The following is a 16803-nucleotide window of genomic DNA, read 5'->3' on the forward strand; positions in this document are numbered from 1 at the left end:
CCTTGTACACGCACACGTTTGGCCATGTAACGTCCATTTGCCAGTTTGCCTTCCCATTATATTTTATATTACCTCTGGTGAGCTTGTGCCAGAAGAAAGCAGAAGGAGGAGCTGTTAGAAAGAGTTTCTTGCTTTAAGATTCGAGAGCACATTTTTAGCATTAACTTCTTAGGCTCTGGTCATAAAACGTTGGAGTACGCGGACGATTTTGTGGGTAAATGTGCAGCATTTCCAGAGGGCCAAATGAACAACAATCTCTTGCTGACAGCACCCAGATCACAACAAGCTACTTGAAAGACAACCAAACCTTAATTTGCAAATCTCAGCAACAAAACGCTATAAAAATATGGAATTATGAACAGCACGATACTGTGCAAAATAAATAACAAGTCTCCAGTGAATGAAGGGAATTATTGGCAGCAGTACAGCCACCATTACCAAATGTCAGAAATGTAAACACTAAAAAAAAAAGAGAAAGTTAAAAGCACCATAACTTTCCTTCCAAAAATGTCAGAGCACGGGTGTGCACTCAGAGGGAGATGCTGATGGTTCAGCCTCGCCTGCACTTTCAGCTGCAGATCCCCAACACCGACCCACAGACAGTGAGTTGCTTGACCAATGCACGTGATTTCACTTCTGATCTTTCCTACCTACACCAGCTCCTGCTCAATGTAAAATACTTCAATTCGCTGTTTCAATTAACCTACATAGTTTCCTTTTCCTATCGCTGCTCCATAAACGCTCTGCATGGAGAGAATTTATCGTTTTTCAGCACAAAGCATATTTCAGCTTGGAAAACGCAACTTGCTTTTACTAATAACCTTTATGGCTTCTTTAGTTAAACCAGCTGCTGTATAAAAAAGAAATTATCTCTCGGTCCGCTGGCTCGTTCCATGCTACATGTGCTCAGGGCTGAACTGTAAAAGTTGGAAATGAAAAAGATCTTCTCTCATAGTTTCTGAGAAAGTTATTTAACCCAGTTTTAATCAGCTATCTCGCATGAGTGAAATACGTAGCACTGGGCTGGAAATAGCAGGCTCCCTCACATTCATTTCCTATACGTATGGAATTTGATTAGAAAGAATGATTTCTAATTGAAGCTTTGTGTCTGGTTGTGATTCTTCTTTCAGTACTGTCAAGGCAATTAAATCAGCTAAAGATAATCTTTAACATCCACCTGATGCAGTTAATTAAGTGGTGAAAAATGAAACACTGATTAAATTAATCGAATTCTATGTTGCAGGTAGCGAAGTTTAAATTGGAAACAAGAATTCACAATCAGCTGTTGCTTTGCTGTTTTAGGTATTTTACTTTAAAGAAGGAAAACTTCCTCAGCCTAACTTTGCCCATTAAAATATTTCATAATGGCCTGTGTTATCCGCAGACAAAAGCAAACCCTGATTTAGGAAACACCTAATAACTCATCAGCATAATTGAAAACAAAATGTTTTGCTGCTTTACTGCATTCTTCCTCTGCCTATCCCAGCCTTTTTTCCAACAGACAAGGATAAATCCACTCTTTGTTGGGCTGAAACGTTATTTAAGTACAATAAATGAAAAGAAAAAGAAAACCACCAAAGACCCTGATTCAGCACATAAGTATTACGAGTTCCAGCAAAGTGTATGGCAAGGCACAATAATATCCATGCATGTGTGCATTCAAATCCAAAACCCCACACATGCAAGTACACTGGCAACATTATCACTTTTGCGTCCTCCCCTCTTTCCATTAAATTCATGTTACAGCATCCAACCACCTCAATGATTTAACACAGCAATACAGTGGACTGCAACAGGAGGCAGAAAACGTTCCTAATTCAAAATCAGCACATAATACCTTTGTATCCCTTAGAAAGCAGCCCTGAATTTTATCAGATTTAAGACTAAAAAACCTCATATAGGAATTGAACAACAATATGGAAAACTGAAAATTTGTATTTTCTACCGCCTATAATCAAAATTATTCCATTCTGCATTTCCATCTGTACCTTATCTTTTACCACAACAGCAGAGGCCAAAAGCTGTTGTGAAATGCTGCTATTTTTTTTTCCATTGACACCTGAAAGTTCCTTAAAAAAGTAAGTCCAGAAAGTGAACACCACGTACCTGATCACTTATTTGACATGCAACAAGGTTGTGCTGATTGTAGCATCCAGCAAACTTGATATATTTGAGCCAGTTTCCTACATCTGGTTGACTGGCATCTATGCAGAACTTCACATTGCAAAACTCATCCAAGATCTAAAAAGAAGAATATGAAAGAGTAAATCTCTCTGTCGCTGGCTAAGTATTCTAATCAAAAGATAAATCACAGGTTTCCAGATAAACAAAATAATAATAATAATAATAATAATAATAATAATAATAATAATAATAATAAATGTATTTATTCAGAAACATGTTTCCCTGCTGAGATTTTTTTAGGAACTGTCAGAATAAATACATAATAATAAAAAGACAACAAATGTTCTGAAAAATGTCTTGACACATATTTACAAGTAATCGAAATGTTGTCTAATTATTGCAATGAAACACTGTTAATTTAAGAGGCACTTGATTTTCTATGCATTCATCAATGACTGTGTCTGAAATTATTATTTTAATTAAATAAGAATCTGACAAGAATATAACAAAAATTATTAAAATAGATGGTGTTGGCTTCATTTAAGGTTTCTGTTTTGTTTCAGGATTTACATAGATTGCAGCACTCATTTAGAATTTTTCTATTTGTTGCTCTGAACCAAACTTTATCTGGCAAGCAGAGTTATTTATCTTGTTTTAACATTACACTTCCCAAACAGTCCTGTGCAACACTTAAATCCCTCCCCTTAATCGAAGCAAATAACAGAACTCTTTATGTCAAAATAAAGAGAATAAATGAAAAACAATGTAAACACTCATGCAAACCATGGCAGCATTCAATACACACCAATAAATGGTTCCAATTATGCAGACAATAAACAAATATAATGAGACTGCTCGTGGACAAGCTAAAGACGATGTTCTATTCTAATATTATGACAAATCACTAATCATTACAGCGGACTGAATATCATTATTCGCAAGCTTCACCATCGGCCTATCCCAAACTTCCCACGGCTTTCCCGGGGAGCTGACTGCTAAACTGTAACAACTTCGCCTCGGCACCGGCAGCACCCACCCCATTTTAAAGGCAAAATAAAGGAAACAACCTCAAACGCCCCAAACGAAAGCGAAGGGCGCGGGAGGCTGCGCCCCGCCGGGGAGCGCCTGGAGCCGCGGCCGGAGCCGGCGCTGCCGCTGCCCGGCCACCGGGAGCCCTCGGAAGTCCCTGCCGGGACCCTCGGCTGTCCCCGACCGAGCCCCGCGGGACGCGCTGTCCCCGCGGGACCTGCCCCGCTCACCCCCGCGCCCCCCGGGGCCGCGGTCGGGCCCGGCCGTGGGGTCGGGGGCGCGGAGGGTGCGCGCAGCCCGCGGGGCAGCCGAGCATCGCCCCGCCGAAGCGGGCTCTGCCCTCACCTCCAAAGAGAAGGTGGAAAAGCTCGCCCCGCAGCCCCGAACCGCGCAGCCCCCAGGCGAGTTCGGTCCCCACGGGCGCGCACCGCCGCCCGCACCTCCGGCTGCTCTTGGGAACGGGACGTTTAATTTTCCCTTTCGGAGAAACCCCCAAGGAGGGAAGGGGGGGCTCACCCCGCACTCCCCAGCGCCTGGGGTCTGCCCCGGGGCCGGCGGCGCGGCGACACCGACGGGGCAAAGCGGCCCCGTCCCGCGGGGCCGTGGCAGCGCCGCCGCCGCGCTCGCCGCTCTTACCTTGTGTCGCCGGGAGCCCGCGGGGGCAGGGAGGGGGGAGAGGGACAAATATCCTTCAGGCGGCTGGAAGCAACATCTCGGCGTTAAACGCGGGCGGAGGCCGCGGCCGTCGGGGTCCCGGGTGATGTGCGGGGGGCGGCGGGGCCCGGGCGGGGGCTGCTGGCCCCGGAGGGCTCAGCGGCGGCGGGGCTCGGCGGGTTCCTGCCGGCTCGCCATCACCGTCCCCTTTCGGCCCCTCCTGGTCTTATCGGCTGGCTTTGGGGCGGCGTGTGCGAAAAAAGTTATCGGGGAAGGGGGAGGAAGGGGGAAAAAAAAAGAAAAAAAAACACCCAAAACCCACACAAGCCTCTTCAGGGAAAGGAAGGGGGGAAAGAAAAAAAAAAATAAAAAAAAAGGAAAAAGAAAAACAACAACAAACCCCACGGCGCACCGCTCAACAAAACAAACTTCTTTCACTTCTCCGCCGGGGATGGGAGAAAAGTGAGTGCGCGTGGGAGGGCGGACGGGCGGCTCTCCCCCTCCCCACGCCCGCAGCCTGCCCGCGGCGCTGCTTCCCCGCCGCACCCCCGGGCAGCGCCCGGCCCGGCCCGGCCCGGCCCGTCCCGCTCCGCCGAGCCCGTGACGCCTTTCCCCCCCCCCTTCTCCCCGGCCCCCCCGTCCGGGGCGGCGGCGCTCCCGGCGCGCTTAAAGCGACAGCGGCCCCGCGGCCGGGGGTCACCGCCAGGTCGCGGAGGAGCGGCCCCGCCGCGGGGGCTCACCGGCAGCCCGCGGGGGCAGCCCCCGCCAGCCCCCTCCGGACGCATCCCCCGCCCGGGGCCGGCGGTGCGCGGTGCCTCGGGCCCTCGCCGTTCGCCTCTATTTATTCGCCGCCGCCGCTCGCCCCGGTGCCCGCAGCGCCGAGCGGCCGCCCCGCAGCGGGGGCTGCGGCGAGCGGGAGCCGCGCCGCGCTCGCCCCGACGGCTGCTCCCGGCGCTCCGGGTGCTGGCGCGCCCGGCGCGTTACCCGAATTGTTCCCGTCATCGCGTCACTCTGCTTATTAATAACGATATTTAATGAAATGCAACTTTTTCTTTTCTTTTTTTTTTTTTTTTTTATTCTCCCCCGGCCAATTTCGCGACGGTGCCGCGGAACCGCCGCCCCGCTTGCCGCCGCTTCCTACACGACTTTTAAAATTTTTTCTCCCTTTATTTCTTTGGTAACGAATCCCATGAATGGAGCGGCGGGAGGCCGGGCTCTACCTGCCGGCGGGGGCGGCGGGGCCGGGCCCGCTCCCTCCCCCGGGGCAGCGCAGCTCCCCCGGCTCGGGGCTCTCCCGGCTGCAATGGACCCGAAATCCAACCGTGCCGCAAAGCCGCAAACGTCCGCCAAGTTTGGAACAGCCCGGGCTCACTACGGAGAGATCCTCGTATATGTGCTTTGGGAACAGGGCAGAGGAAAAAGAAAAACTAAGAGGGCTGAGCTGTATCTTTTATTGCACCGTACAGAAGTGCCACCCACTTTTTTTTTTTTCTTTTTCTTTAAGTGCAGATATATTTTTCAGACTAAAAGTGAATTTTTCATCCCGGGGGGCCAAGAGGGGCCGGGGAAGGAGAGCGGGGGAAGGGCGAGAAGCCGAGTGACAGGAGATGCTGATGGATTCGTCTCAGCGGCCCGTTATCTGTGACATTGACCTGTTAGCTCAGATAATGGCTATTGTCCGAGGGGAGAGAGACGGGGTGGGGGGGAAAAAAAAAAGAAACCCGCACGCAGTGGTGGTAGGTAGGACAGGAAAAAAAAAGAAAAAAAAATCCTTTGTCAATAACCTCAAAAAACCCGGTGGGAGATTCCCAGAGCGCCCGGGCCTGGGAACCGGAGCCCGCCCGGTGTGCGGGGCCGTGGGTTCCTGCCCTCCCTCCACTCCCTATTGTTGGGGGGTTTTTTCCCTTCTTATTTTTCCTCCCTCTCTCTCTCTTTTTCCTTTTTTTTTTTTTTTTTTTTTTTTTTTTTTTTTTTTTTTTTTTTTTTTTACCCAAAAATTGAAATTGGCCCGGCTCGCGCTATGAGCTGTTCTATTTTCTCCCTGTCAGGATGAGGGATTTGCTTTATGATGCATTGTGTATTAAATACAAGTAATCTGGGAAACTGATTGCTCCAGCCCATCGGCCTGATCAGAGTCCCCGATAGGGAGCCGGAGCCCCCCCTTCCCTCCCCCTGGGCCGTGCCACAAAGGGAGGAAAGGCCGGTGGATAAACAAAAGCGGCTCCGGTACCGGCCCGCTCCGGGGCTCGCCCGCCGCCGCTGGGTGGCGCTCGCCGCCGGCACACCGCGCCCCCAGCGGGAGCGGGGCCGCCGCTCCCCTTTTTTTGGGGGGAAAACCCCTTTTTCTAATTTTTTTTTTAAAGTTCCCCTTCATGCAGCGCACGCATGTGTAACCCAGCGCGGCCAGAGGAGGAGGAGGAAGAGGGGGAGGAAGGATCATGCCCCCGAGCCGGGGCGTGGAGGCGCGGGGGGTCAAGCCTGGCCCCGCCGCCGGTCGGGACCTCCAGCATCCCGATCCGGGGATGTGGATACACACGTCAACACGCGGCGAGGTATTTCTTCTTTCAAGCGACAATCTTTTAAACGCCTCTTGCCGCCTTTCCCCCTCTCCCCTCCGACGGTTCGGTGGGCGCTTCAAGAGGCCCAAATATTTCCACAGGGTCCCGTTGGCAATTGTTTATTTAAAACAAGTCGCTCTATTAGTGGAGCAGTCAGGAGTTAGTACTCCAGTCTGCTAGTAATTCCCACCAGGCTGTAAACTGATGCCTCTTTTAAGCCTTTAACTTCATGGTCGTCCCAGAAGTAAAAGTTCTTCTAATGGAGACCCTATGGGCATCGTGCATTCCAGCACATCATTAAAGCAAAGCAAAGCAGCTCGGCCACAGCCAGATGAAATAACGGCACTGTCCACATTTAATGGGCTTCCTGGGGCCAAACGCTGCCGAGGACAATGGGGGAAAATCAGACAAGTCACTGGTGATTTTTTAAATACTGTAAATGTTCATATTATGCTTAATATTATCCTTTCGTTTGTAGACAAGCCACTTCACAACCACCTTTTTGAGAGGGGTTTAATGTTGTATATCTCAAGGTGACTAAACACAACACTGAGCATCCTGGCTAATACTGTGATGAGTGTTTGAAACACTGGCTGAGTGAACATTAATGGAGACAGAAAGGAAAAGCAAAACGAAACAAACACGCAGAAAACAACTGCTTCCTAACATATCCAAATGCCCCAGGACAGACCTGGGAAACAACAACAAGGCACAGTTTCTGCATGTCAATTCCTCCCACCCCGTGTTGTGGATATCAACTTGAAAAAAAAATAATAAAAACAGGTGAAAATACAAGTGTTGCTGCTGATTTCAGGGGGAAGAGTCAGATAATTTCCAGCACTTGATGAAGGAGTGGGGTAGGCATTGCAGTGCCCCCCACGTCGGTGCCCTGTCCCTGCTGCTCCTCCTGCACTCACACTCTGCCTGGCTCATCCCTCCCGGCCAAAAGGTGGTTTCCAAGTGGGGGAGAGGAGGAGAAAATTAAAGGTAAAAAAAAAATGTAAATAAGAAATTTCCCTTGGTCTGGAAATGGGCCCAACTGAAAGCATGTTAATCTCCACCTCAGTAATTTGGTTCTCCTGGAGAAGACAGAAGCCCTGCTGCTGTGCCCTGCACTTCATAAATCACGTCTTTATGTGGACAAGGTCAGGGCACCTAACAGCTCAGACATGGGCCTTTGCAGTGGCTCGGAGGGCTCCGGCATGTTTATTCTCTCGCACAGATCTCTGAGGAGCAGTCCAGCACGCTTCTAATTACTTTTGATTATTTTCATTTGCTCGGGTCAGACTGGCTTTGCCGGCACTGCTGGAGGGTGGGTTTCCTCCCCCCAGCCCGGCTGTGGGATGCAGGGGGATCAGTGCTGTGCCCTGCACCCCCTTCCCCAGGGCAGCGCAGGGCTCCAGGGACCCCTGGGGCTCACCCTGCCGGTGGAGGGGGTCCTGTTTTGGCAGCCAAGCCTGGAACCTCCAGCTGAGTCAGGGACCCCACAGCTGCCCTCCCCAACCCACCATAGCAGGACATTTACCAGTGTGAAATGAGGGGCGTGCAGAAAAACACACATTTCACCCCTGCCCCCTCCCAAAAGTACCTACTGCCTTGGGGAAAAAAATAAACTACCCTGTATCCTTGCAAAAAAGTTACAGCGGTGCATGTGCAGGCAATAAAAAAGTTGAAGGACCTCTGCTGTGCCTGCGGGGACAGAGCTGTGCTCAGGGAGCTGCGGAGCACAGCCGTGCACAGAGGCAGAGCCTGAGTTGGTCTGCTCTCCTCTGAGTGCTGAGCAGTCACAGAACAATCCATTGGGAATGCTCGGTGCCCATGCAGAGGAATGCACCATAGGGACACGGGAGTGTCCCTGGTAGTGCTGGGGTCCTGGTGTGGGTGAAGCCATCCCTGTGCTCCCACAAGTGCTGCTGCACTCCCTGTTGTGGTCTATGACAGCACACAGCTGGCAGAAGCCAGCTACCCAAGTACTGAGGAGAAGGGCTCCACTTCTTCTCTCCCATTAAAACGTGGGCTAAAACAGCATGTTCCTTCATATCCTAATTGAGCTTGACAGTGCAGCCCTGTATTCTCATCCTGGTGTGAGTGATGCCAGCAGACCTCCTGTCCTGTACCCCAGCACATTCCAGAGGTGAGGGTGGGTGTTGGTGCCCACACCAACTCGAGCAGGGGCTGCCTGGTGGGAAGGAGTTTTCTGGCGCTGGGTTTTGAGCCTGAAACCTTTTGGATGTTGGGTGTTACTGCAAACCAGGAGAAGGGAAATCGCAGCAGGTTTACCTACTTCATTGATCAGGAGGATGTAAAAATGTGTCAGTGGCTGGTATCTGGCTGCCTGGGTGATTTTACTCCTGTCTTGGGGAGGAAATCCTGCAGACACCCTTCCTTGTGGCAGGACATGAGGTTTGCCTTACTGCAAACAAACCACAGCCCTCACAGCACACCCCAAATTTGATGCTGGAGGAGGCAGTGCTGCTGGTCCACACCCCTGCTGTGAGCACAGTCCTTGCAATGCTTTCCTCCTCCAAACCTTTCCCTAGCTCTCCCTGCCAAGGCACGTGCTGTGGCGCTGGATGCTGAGGACTGTTGCTCTTTTCCTTTGCAGGGCTCATTACTTCCATTACAGAAGAGTCTGGAAGCCCTCAAATCCAGCCAGGGCCATTTTCACACTCGAGGTTACTGCCCCCACAGAGTGAGACAGCCCCTGCTGGATGAGTCTGGCACGAGTTTGGCTATGGTAAAAGTCTGGGGAGAAACACATGTTAGCCAGCTTGCCTTAGCACCTACAAGAGCCAGGGCAAGGCAAGGCTGACTGATGTGGCTGTTGACCTGCTGTCCACTCAGAAGCTGTGTTTTCCTGTGCTTCACTTTTCTCATGTTTTGAAAGGAAGCCAGAATCCTGGAGAATCTGGGAAATTCCATTGGCAATGCCCTTGTTCTGCATTTCCCCGTGTGTGCTGGGCAGTCTGGAAGGTTCTTTTCTTTCTCAACCACTCAGAGAGTAAAAGATCATGAGCATAGCCCTCCAAATCCTACCAACATGACCAAAAAAGCAGCAGTTTGAGTTTTTTTAATCACTTTCTCATTCAACCTTGTTGAAATACAACTGAATAAATGCCTCAGGTTTGCACCCACTCCTGCTTCCCATTATATGCTCATCTGTAGATGGAGCAGTGGGACCTGTGAAGCCAACAGAGGGTCCACGTAGGGTGGCCAGAGCTCCCATCCAATGCAGCTGCTGCTTCTCTGCCTGAAAACACAACTTCTAGCAGAAGCTGCCCTAAAAATGGAAGATCCCTAAGAAATACTCCATGAGAAGGCGTAATATCCAGGAGGGAGGAAGCACAAAAGGATTTTGCAGACTTGTATCTGCATAAGAATTCAACAAGGTTCAATTAACCCTCCATTTCTTCCATTTTTTAAATTTTCAAGGCTTCTCATTTGACAAATAATTTGAAGGCCTCCTTTGGAAGACTCCTTCCAGTCCCAGAGCCCTCATGGCACAGAAAGAGCCACACAAGGATGTTGTGTGGGAGCAAGTCCTGGGGAAGCATTTGGGTTTTCATGATCTGAAAGCAAAATTTGCAAGCCAAAAGGATGAAGAAGAAAATATGGAAGCAAGGAAAATGCCAGGCCAAAGGAGACTGAAGGGGTTAAACAACAGAACTTTACGCAATAAGAATTAATGTGATGCATAACAGGTAATTCTATTTTAATAATCAATTTTAGGAGTGACTGGCTATTTTCAAAGCATTCCTGTTGTAGCCAAAGTTTTAACTAGGCGTGCGAGAGTGGGCATAAACACCTGTGGACTTTATAAGAGTAAGAAGCAATTTATCACCCAATAAAAAGTCAAACACTCATGTTAAAATTTTCAGGTTTGCATTTGCTGTTTTAAGTGTCACATGTGTGGATGGTTCTGGGGGAGGTTCAGAAGAAGTGGATACACATCCTACACACAGAAACACACGTGCACACAGCCAGCACAGCCAGCTCTACAGCAGGGAAGAAAACCTGCCTGAAAGCACCAATGTTACAGTTTCATCCCTCCCACGTTTTGTGTTAAACCCATTGTGATCATCGACCGGAGTTGTCTAAAACCTGGACTAAATGGGCATTAAGTCAGTTGCCATATGAAATTACTGCCATTCGATTTTCAGATAAACCACAAAACTTGATGAACTAACATTGTTCCAGCTGAATTAACTCATCATCCCCGGGAAGAGAAGGCTGTGGAGGAAAGGGAGGGCTCTAATAGCAATGATTAATCCTCCTCCTATTGCAAGGCACTCGCCTGCAAGTAGAGAGATGCCCTACCTAAAGGCAGGCTGGGGATCCACTGTGCCTCCAAAACATCTGCCTTGCCAAGCCCTGATGGTAGGGTTAAACATTATTTACCTGTGGGTAGGAGAGGGAGAATTTTTTGTTATGGGCTTGTGGTGAAACTATAAATACACTAAAATCCCTGTCAACGTTTCAAGTCATGCTTGGCAGACAAATCCAGGGACTGAAATTCAGGAATGTTAATTTATTCAGCTGGTGGAGGAACATGCAAAGCTGATCCTTATCCCGTACTCAGGCAATCTCCCTGGGATTAAGCCATAAAGTGTTGGGGCAGTGGTGCCCTGTGAGTGGCTCGGGCTGCCCAAACCAGGCAGGCAGAGCCCTTGGTGTCCCCCAGCCTGGCTGTGCTCAGGGTCCTGAGCAGTAAATGCTTAACTGGCCCCGTGCGTGCACAGCAGCCCACCTGGGCGTGCAGGAGAAGTGCTGCTCCACATAAATTAGTCACACATGGGCAAAGGTGCCTGATGCGTTTGGAAAAAATCTTACCCTGAGAGCTACCTGGTTTGCTCTGAAAAGATTTTGCTCATCGGGAAAATTCAGGGCAGGGAGTGGGGAGAATATATTTGGTGCAGGTGTCCAAATAAACCTGTCCTATAACCCATGGATCACAATGGGTTATTAATGAAATAGCTGTGAACATCAGCGTATCCTTGTGGCAGATTTCTTTCATAAATGAGTTGAACATTTTCCAATTTCAGGAAAGTGCTGCTACCTATAAACTTGGAGATTAAGGGCTTTTTCCCCTAAGACTCAGATCCCTCGGGGCACTTGTGTTCTGGCATGCATCCCTTATTTGCTGAAGAAATTTCAAACTTGGTAATTTAGCACCATACTGATAAAACAAAGTGGGGAAGGGAAAAAAAAAACCAAAAACCAGCAGTTGGGCATGCATGTGAAGGAGGAAAGAGGTGAGTGGTACAGCTTCAAGCATTTTTTTTCTGGCTTTTTTTTTTTTTATCCACAAGCCATATTGCAGATTTTTTTGTGAGATTCGTAGAGAAAACATTCCCAAGGTACAACACATAAGATGCATATCAATCCACAAGCTGAGTTTTGCAGATGCAAAACGACCTGCAGAATTTGAAGGAGGATGGAAGCTGTTTTATAACCATTTTTCCATATAATTTATTTAAGCCTAAGATGTTGGGCTGAATTTGCCACTAGCAGAATTATGAGTATTAGTATTATTAGCATAACAGCAGCACCTAGAGGTCCCAGTGAAAATGGGGACCCTTTGTGGGTAAAAAACTAATAAACATGAGACTCTGTCCTGAAATCTAACAGTTGGCATGGATGGGATAAAAAGTGTGCCACATGGGAAGATTACCATTTTATTTTTACAGATGGAATACAGAGTTCTGTTCATGGAGAAAATCAGTGGCAGATTCTCATGCAATATTTTCACATAATTTTCATTCATTGAGAAGTTGTTTTTTATTCCTTTTCTTTGAATGCAAAGAACAGAAACTGCTCTCTGCCTGCTGGTGCTTACAGCTTCTCATGGATAAATAGTGGGAGTCTGCTTGGTCACTGCCAGTTAAAACAGCCTGCATGCTTTAATATGGCTCATCTGTAGCAGAAATTCTACTTTATCTCTCCTTTTTTAGCTAGGAAAATATTTTAGCCTTGGAAATGAGCAGTTGATACTTTGGAACAGATCTTTAAATATAAGCACATTGTGCTGATTGGTGCCATAAATGAAAGCTCCTCCTATAGAAGCAGTTTTGGGGAGGATACGTCAAACTCTGCCTTTGACTTTTGTGGCAGAAATGTGAAACGGAGTTCATGATGTCAAGTCTTGTTGCTAGGAGTCCCCCAGCAATCATGCAAGTGCTGAGCATAAGATGGATCACGATCCCCACCAGGGAGAGGGGGAGAAACTGCCCCAACCACTCCACTGTGTGCTCCTAAACCTCACTAAGTGGCTGCAAAAAGCAGCAGGGAATGGGCCTGTGCTCAATCACAGTTTTTTGGGTCCACAGAAGCAAAATGAGGCAATGTGTTAAGAACAGATGTCTTTCCACCAGGAAGGATTTCAGAGGCTGCGTGATCTGTCCTGCAGAGAATCCGGTATAGTAAATACAGCACTAAAGATCATTCCTTTCCTTGTGCTTCCCTGTGCTGGAATGCTCAATCCAGGAGATCCACTGGGTTAAGGAGCTGTTGTTGTTTTGGCTGAGGAAGGTGCTCATCTCTGTGGGCTTTTCAAGGAGTCGTAGTGAGACCAGGGCTGTCACAGATTCCCCAGGGAAACACCAGCAGCTCCAAGTCCTGAACACAGCACTGACCTGAGAGCATTGGGGCTCAGCTGGTGGCCAGAAGTGTTGATCAAGGCCAGACAGAGTCCCATTTCCACACAAGATTCCTGTCAGTCCTGGGGTCAGACCGGGCACTCAGAGCAGCCCAGGGCTGGAGATGGAGAAGCTGCTCCAGCTCCAGACCAAAGTCAGTCTTGGATCCTCTCACTGCCTTCAGCTCCAGGAACTGAGGGCTGGAGCACAGTGTTTTAGTGCTGTATTTGTGAGCCCTCCAGAAATAAATGGGAGCTAGAAGCTGTCCTGCCAGGCACTGTGAACAGAAGCTCCAGCCAGTTGTGTGTTGCATGAAGGATATCTGTCAGCTTGGGTGATAAAGCTGAATATCTGTCACGATATGAATGACCACAATTTTCCCTAGAGCTTGTGGTGCGTTTAACAGGGCTATAAAAGATGCAAGTGGGAGTTATGAGGGCTCATTAGCACTTCAGAATTACTTAATTATTTCATTCTCTAAATTAATCCATGAGTTTTGTCTCAAATGGAAAACAGTAGGTTTAGACCAAGGTTGCTGTGGACCAAGAAATACTTCTATGACAAGAAGAAACTGAATTGGTTTGAATGATTTATAAAATGTTTCATTCCAAAATATCATTTATATGCCCAGAAATATACGCAGCAAATCTAATCCAGCAAAGGAAAATGAACATTCTCAACACATGAATAAAGATGGGAAGTAATTCTACAGCAGATTCAACCTGTGCCTGCCTATGTATGACAAGTAACTGATCTGAAGCCTTTTTACACACCTGTTAGGTTTGTATTTACCCTGAGTTTAGGAGACAAAATTTGGGAAAAAAGAACATGACAGTAACCTTGAAGAAAGAAATAATAATGACAGCTACTCCCCACACTGAGTTAAGCACATCCTTCCTTCCTTTATCATCCACTGATGGGAAAGAAGGAGGAACATTAATGCCAGAGGCAAAGACTGACCAAAAACCCCCAAAACTCCAGTAAATCTTTTTGCTTTTGAAAGAGTGCACCTCCACCAGTTTAAGGGGTACAAAAAGAATACCAGAAAAGGGGTTTATATGAACAGGGTATGACAAAGACCTTGTTGATCTGATTTCCAACCAGCCACACAAAGTGTGGTGACCACAGATGATGCTGTTCCTGGTGATTCATTGCAACTCCAGTCAGTAGCCAAGTGTCCAGCAGACACATCTGAAGTGCAGTGACCTTGGCTTGCATGAGTGAAGCCAGTAGTAAAAGCAAATGGAAGTTAAAATGAAAGATGTATATTTTTAGAAGAATTTGTAGTGTTTGGACTCCAGCTTTAGATGGCTCAAGAGCATTTTGTAAGCCAAAAATCTGTTCTTCGCTTCTGGTTTGTTGATTAAATAGACTTGTTACCAAGAACTTCAAGCAGGAAAAAATTTGAAAGAGACTTCAGCTACGATATTGTCAGCTTCAGCTGCAGCACTGAACAACTAAAACATAACATCTCCTCAGATCTCAAGTTATTCCCACTGACTGCCGTATAATCAGCATGTTAAATCTGGGCACCTCTTCAGGCACAGTTATTTGTGTGATATATACAGATCGATACCTATTGATTTTATAATTTTGATTCATCTCCATGCAGTGATTCAGTTTCACATCACCTTATTTATCAAGCTTTTCTCCGTGCCTTTGCTTCCAAGCTTCCTGACACTTCCAGGCCACTTGAGGAGCATCCCACCACAACCACCCCTTTTGCCCCTGCACCCAGTGTCAGTGGGCACTCACTTGGTGACATTCCAAGGAATTTTGTATGCAAAGAGCTGACACAGGGTACCCAGGGTTGTTAATGAATGAGGGTAAGGTTCATAAACCTCCTTTGCTAATGCCATAGCCCCACTGCCTCTGCTGGATGTGGAGCCACTCCCCAACTTCCCCTGGAGGCTTTGCCTCCCCAAAGGATTGAGTGCAGCCACATGTTTCTTACCCAGTGGCCATGAAAGCTAAAACTTAAGGCATCATTCATGCCTTCAAACTTCCCTTTGTGCTCACTTACGAAGACACGAGGGGGATAAAACTTTGCACTGATTATTAAAATTTGTTCTTTTTACCCCGGAGCTTTTTTGGACCCGTGCTGGTACCCGAAGCCCCTCCCTGCTGCAGCTGCTGCTGGACAGAGCAGCAGACTGAGCAGAGGAGCTGGCACAAGAAGCCCGATGGTGACTGATTAACAGCAGCCTGCTTGACACACTGGAGGAAAACAACCCCATTGCTGCTGCTGACAGAGCATCAGGGAAATCCTGTTAACCTCACTGCATTGCATATATGCAAATGACAGCAGATTAACGAGCGCCAGCGATGCCACCACTCCCACTGTGCTCGCACCACTTCCCATCACAACAAATTATGTCTGGACACACAAGAGACACCCCAAATAGACTAAATCATGATTTAGCAACTCGTGTCTGCCCAAACTCCAGCTCAGTGGGGCAACCGAGGTCTCCTGCTGCTGGCAGCCCTTTCGCAGCACCGCAGTGGCCGGCGGTGGCAGGATGTGGGGCAAATGTGGTTAAAAACCATCTGCTGAAATTCATGTGCTGAATTAATTTAAGGCAAACAGCAGAAACTTCTTTATGTTGAAAATGCCCAACAGGAAGAACTGAACTCTGTTCCAATGCAACAATTTCCAAATGTTTTCGTAGAAGGTGCTGAAGGCAGCTGGGATGTACTGCATCTGTGAAATGGGAGTTATTGGGGTGGATGCCTTCGGAAGGGAAACAAAAAGGATTGATGAGGACTAAACATTTCAGGGGGGCTCACACACTCCAGCAAGATAGAAGCATGGGCTAATTACAAAATAAGACCTATCACCATGCAAAAATAAATGACTTCAGAAATAGCTTTAGATATCATGTTAAAAGCACCTTTGGGAACAAAAAGATGCTATGCTAAAATCAGGAGATCTTAAGAGCTGTTATTACACATCCATTATGTTTTCTGAGCTGTCGCGTTTACTTTTTGAAGTTCTGTACACATGATACAGCAAGGCAAAACATTTTATGTACCATAAGAAATTTGAAACAATGTTTAATGTTCAGAAGATAAAGTTAACAAAACTACACTTCAGTGGCTTTTTTATTTCTCTATTTTATGACCTTTCAAGAACTTAAGAGGAAAAGGAAACAAGAAGGAAGGATAAGCAACCATACGTTCCTGCTTGCTTTTTTCTACATTGCTGATCAGAGCCCAAGAAATCATAATAAAAAATGTCTTCTTTTTAATGTCTAAATAGGAGCTGTTGAAATGCTGATGGTACGAAGTGTTTCAGGATGGAAAGCATTTGTTCCTCTTGCAGCTATCAACAGTCATATGTTACATGATTTTCTGATTTTTCTCCCTGAAATTACAGAAGCCTATCACGTCCTCACGACCATTTGGAACAGTTTTTCTGCAGTTTCTGCTTTTTCTAAAACCAAAACCAGCTACCACGATGACTCGCAAGAACTGTTTCTACAAGCACCAGGCAATTCAGATTATTGATGTTTTCTCTGTTCCTTCTAAACATCCTTGGTTATATCTTGATGGCATCAACAGTGATAAGTGTTGAATTTATTGGGCAGTGATCCCCCCACAAACTTTTATCCATCTGGATGCTAAAATGCTCCTGATGCAGCTGCTGTGATCATTGATGTTATAGCAGAAACACACACACAAAAATCACTTCCTAACCCAAGCATCCACTTCAAATTCAAGTGGCTCATTTGCCTTGGAAGGAGAAGGCAACCACAAACAACAAAAAAAAAGAGAGTGAATGTGATGGGAGATTGATGCGAGTT

The 16803-nt window shown here is 47.3% G+C and overlaps 1 protein-coding gene across 6 annotated transcripts in view; it reads right to left on the minus strand.

Moving 5' to 3' along the window:
* The window catches only part of MECOM (MDS1 and EVI1 complex locus), a 326734-nt gene that overhangs the window by 44164 nt on the left and 265767 nt on the right, over positions 1 to 16803 (minus strand). For 5 of the 6 annotated variants that reach the window (XM_041405843.1, XM_041405838.1, XM_041405839.1 and 2 more), the window contains exon 3: positions 2107 to 2241. In XM_041405843.1, the coding sequence (XP_041261777.1) occupies positions 2107 to 2241 (135 nt within the window). Of the gene's footprint in view, positions 1 to 2106; positions 2242 to 3789; positions 4394 to 16803 lie in introns of those variants that run through there. The other variant, XM_041405840.1, reaches the window with a different exon arrangement.

Source organism: Onychostruthus taczanowskii, unplaced genomic scaffold (genome assembly GCF_017590055.1).
Source record: "Onychostruthus taczanowskii isolate IOZ18803 unplaced genomic scaffold, ASM1759005v1 scaffold24, whole genome shotgun sequence".
Classification (NCBI taxonomy): domain Eukaryota; kingdom Metazoa; phylum Chordata; class Aves; order Passeriformes; family Passeridae; genus Onychostruthus; species Onychostruthus taczanowskii.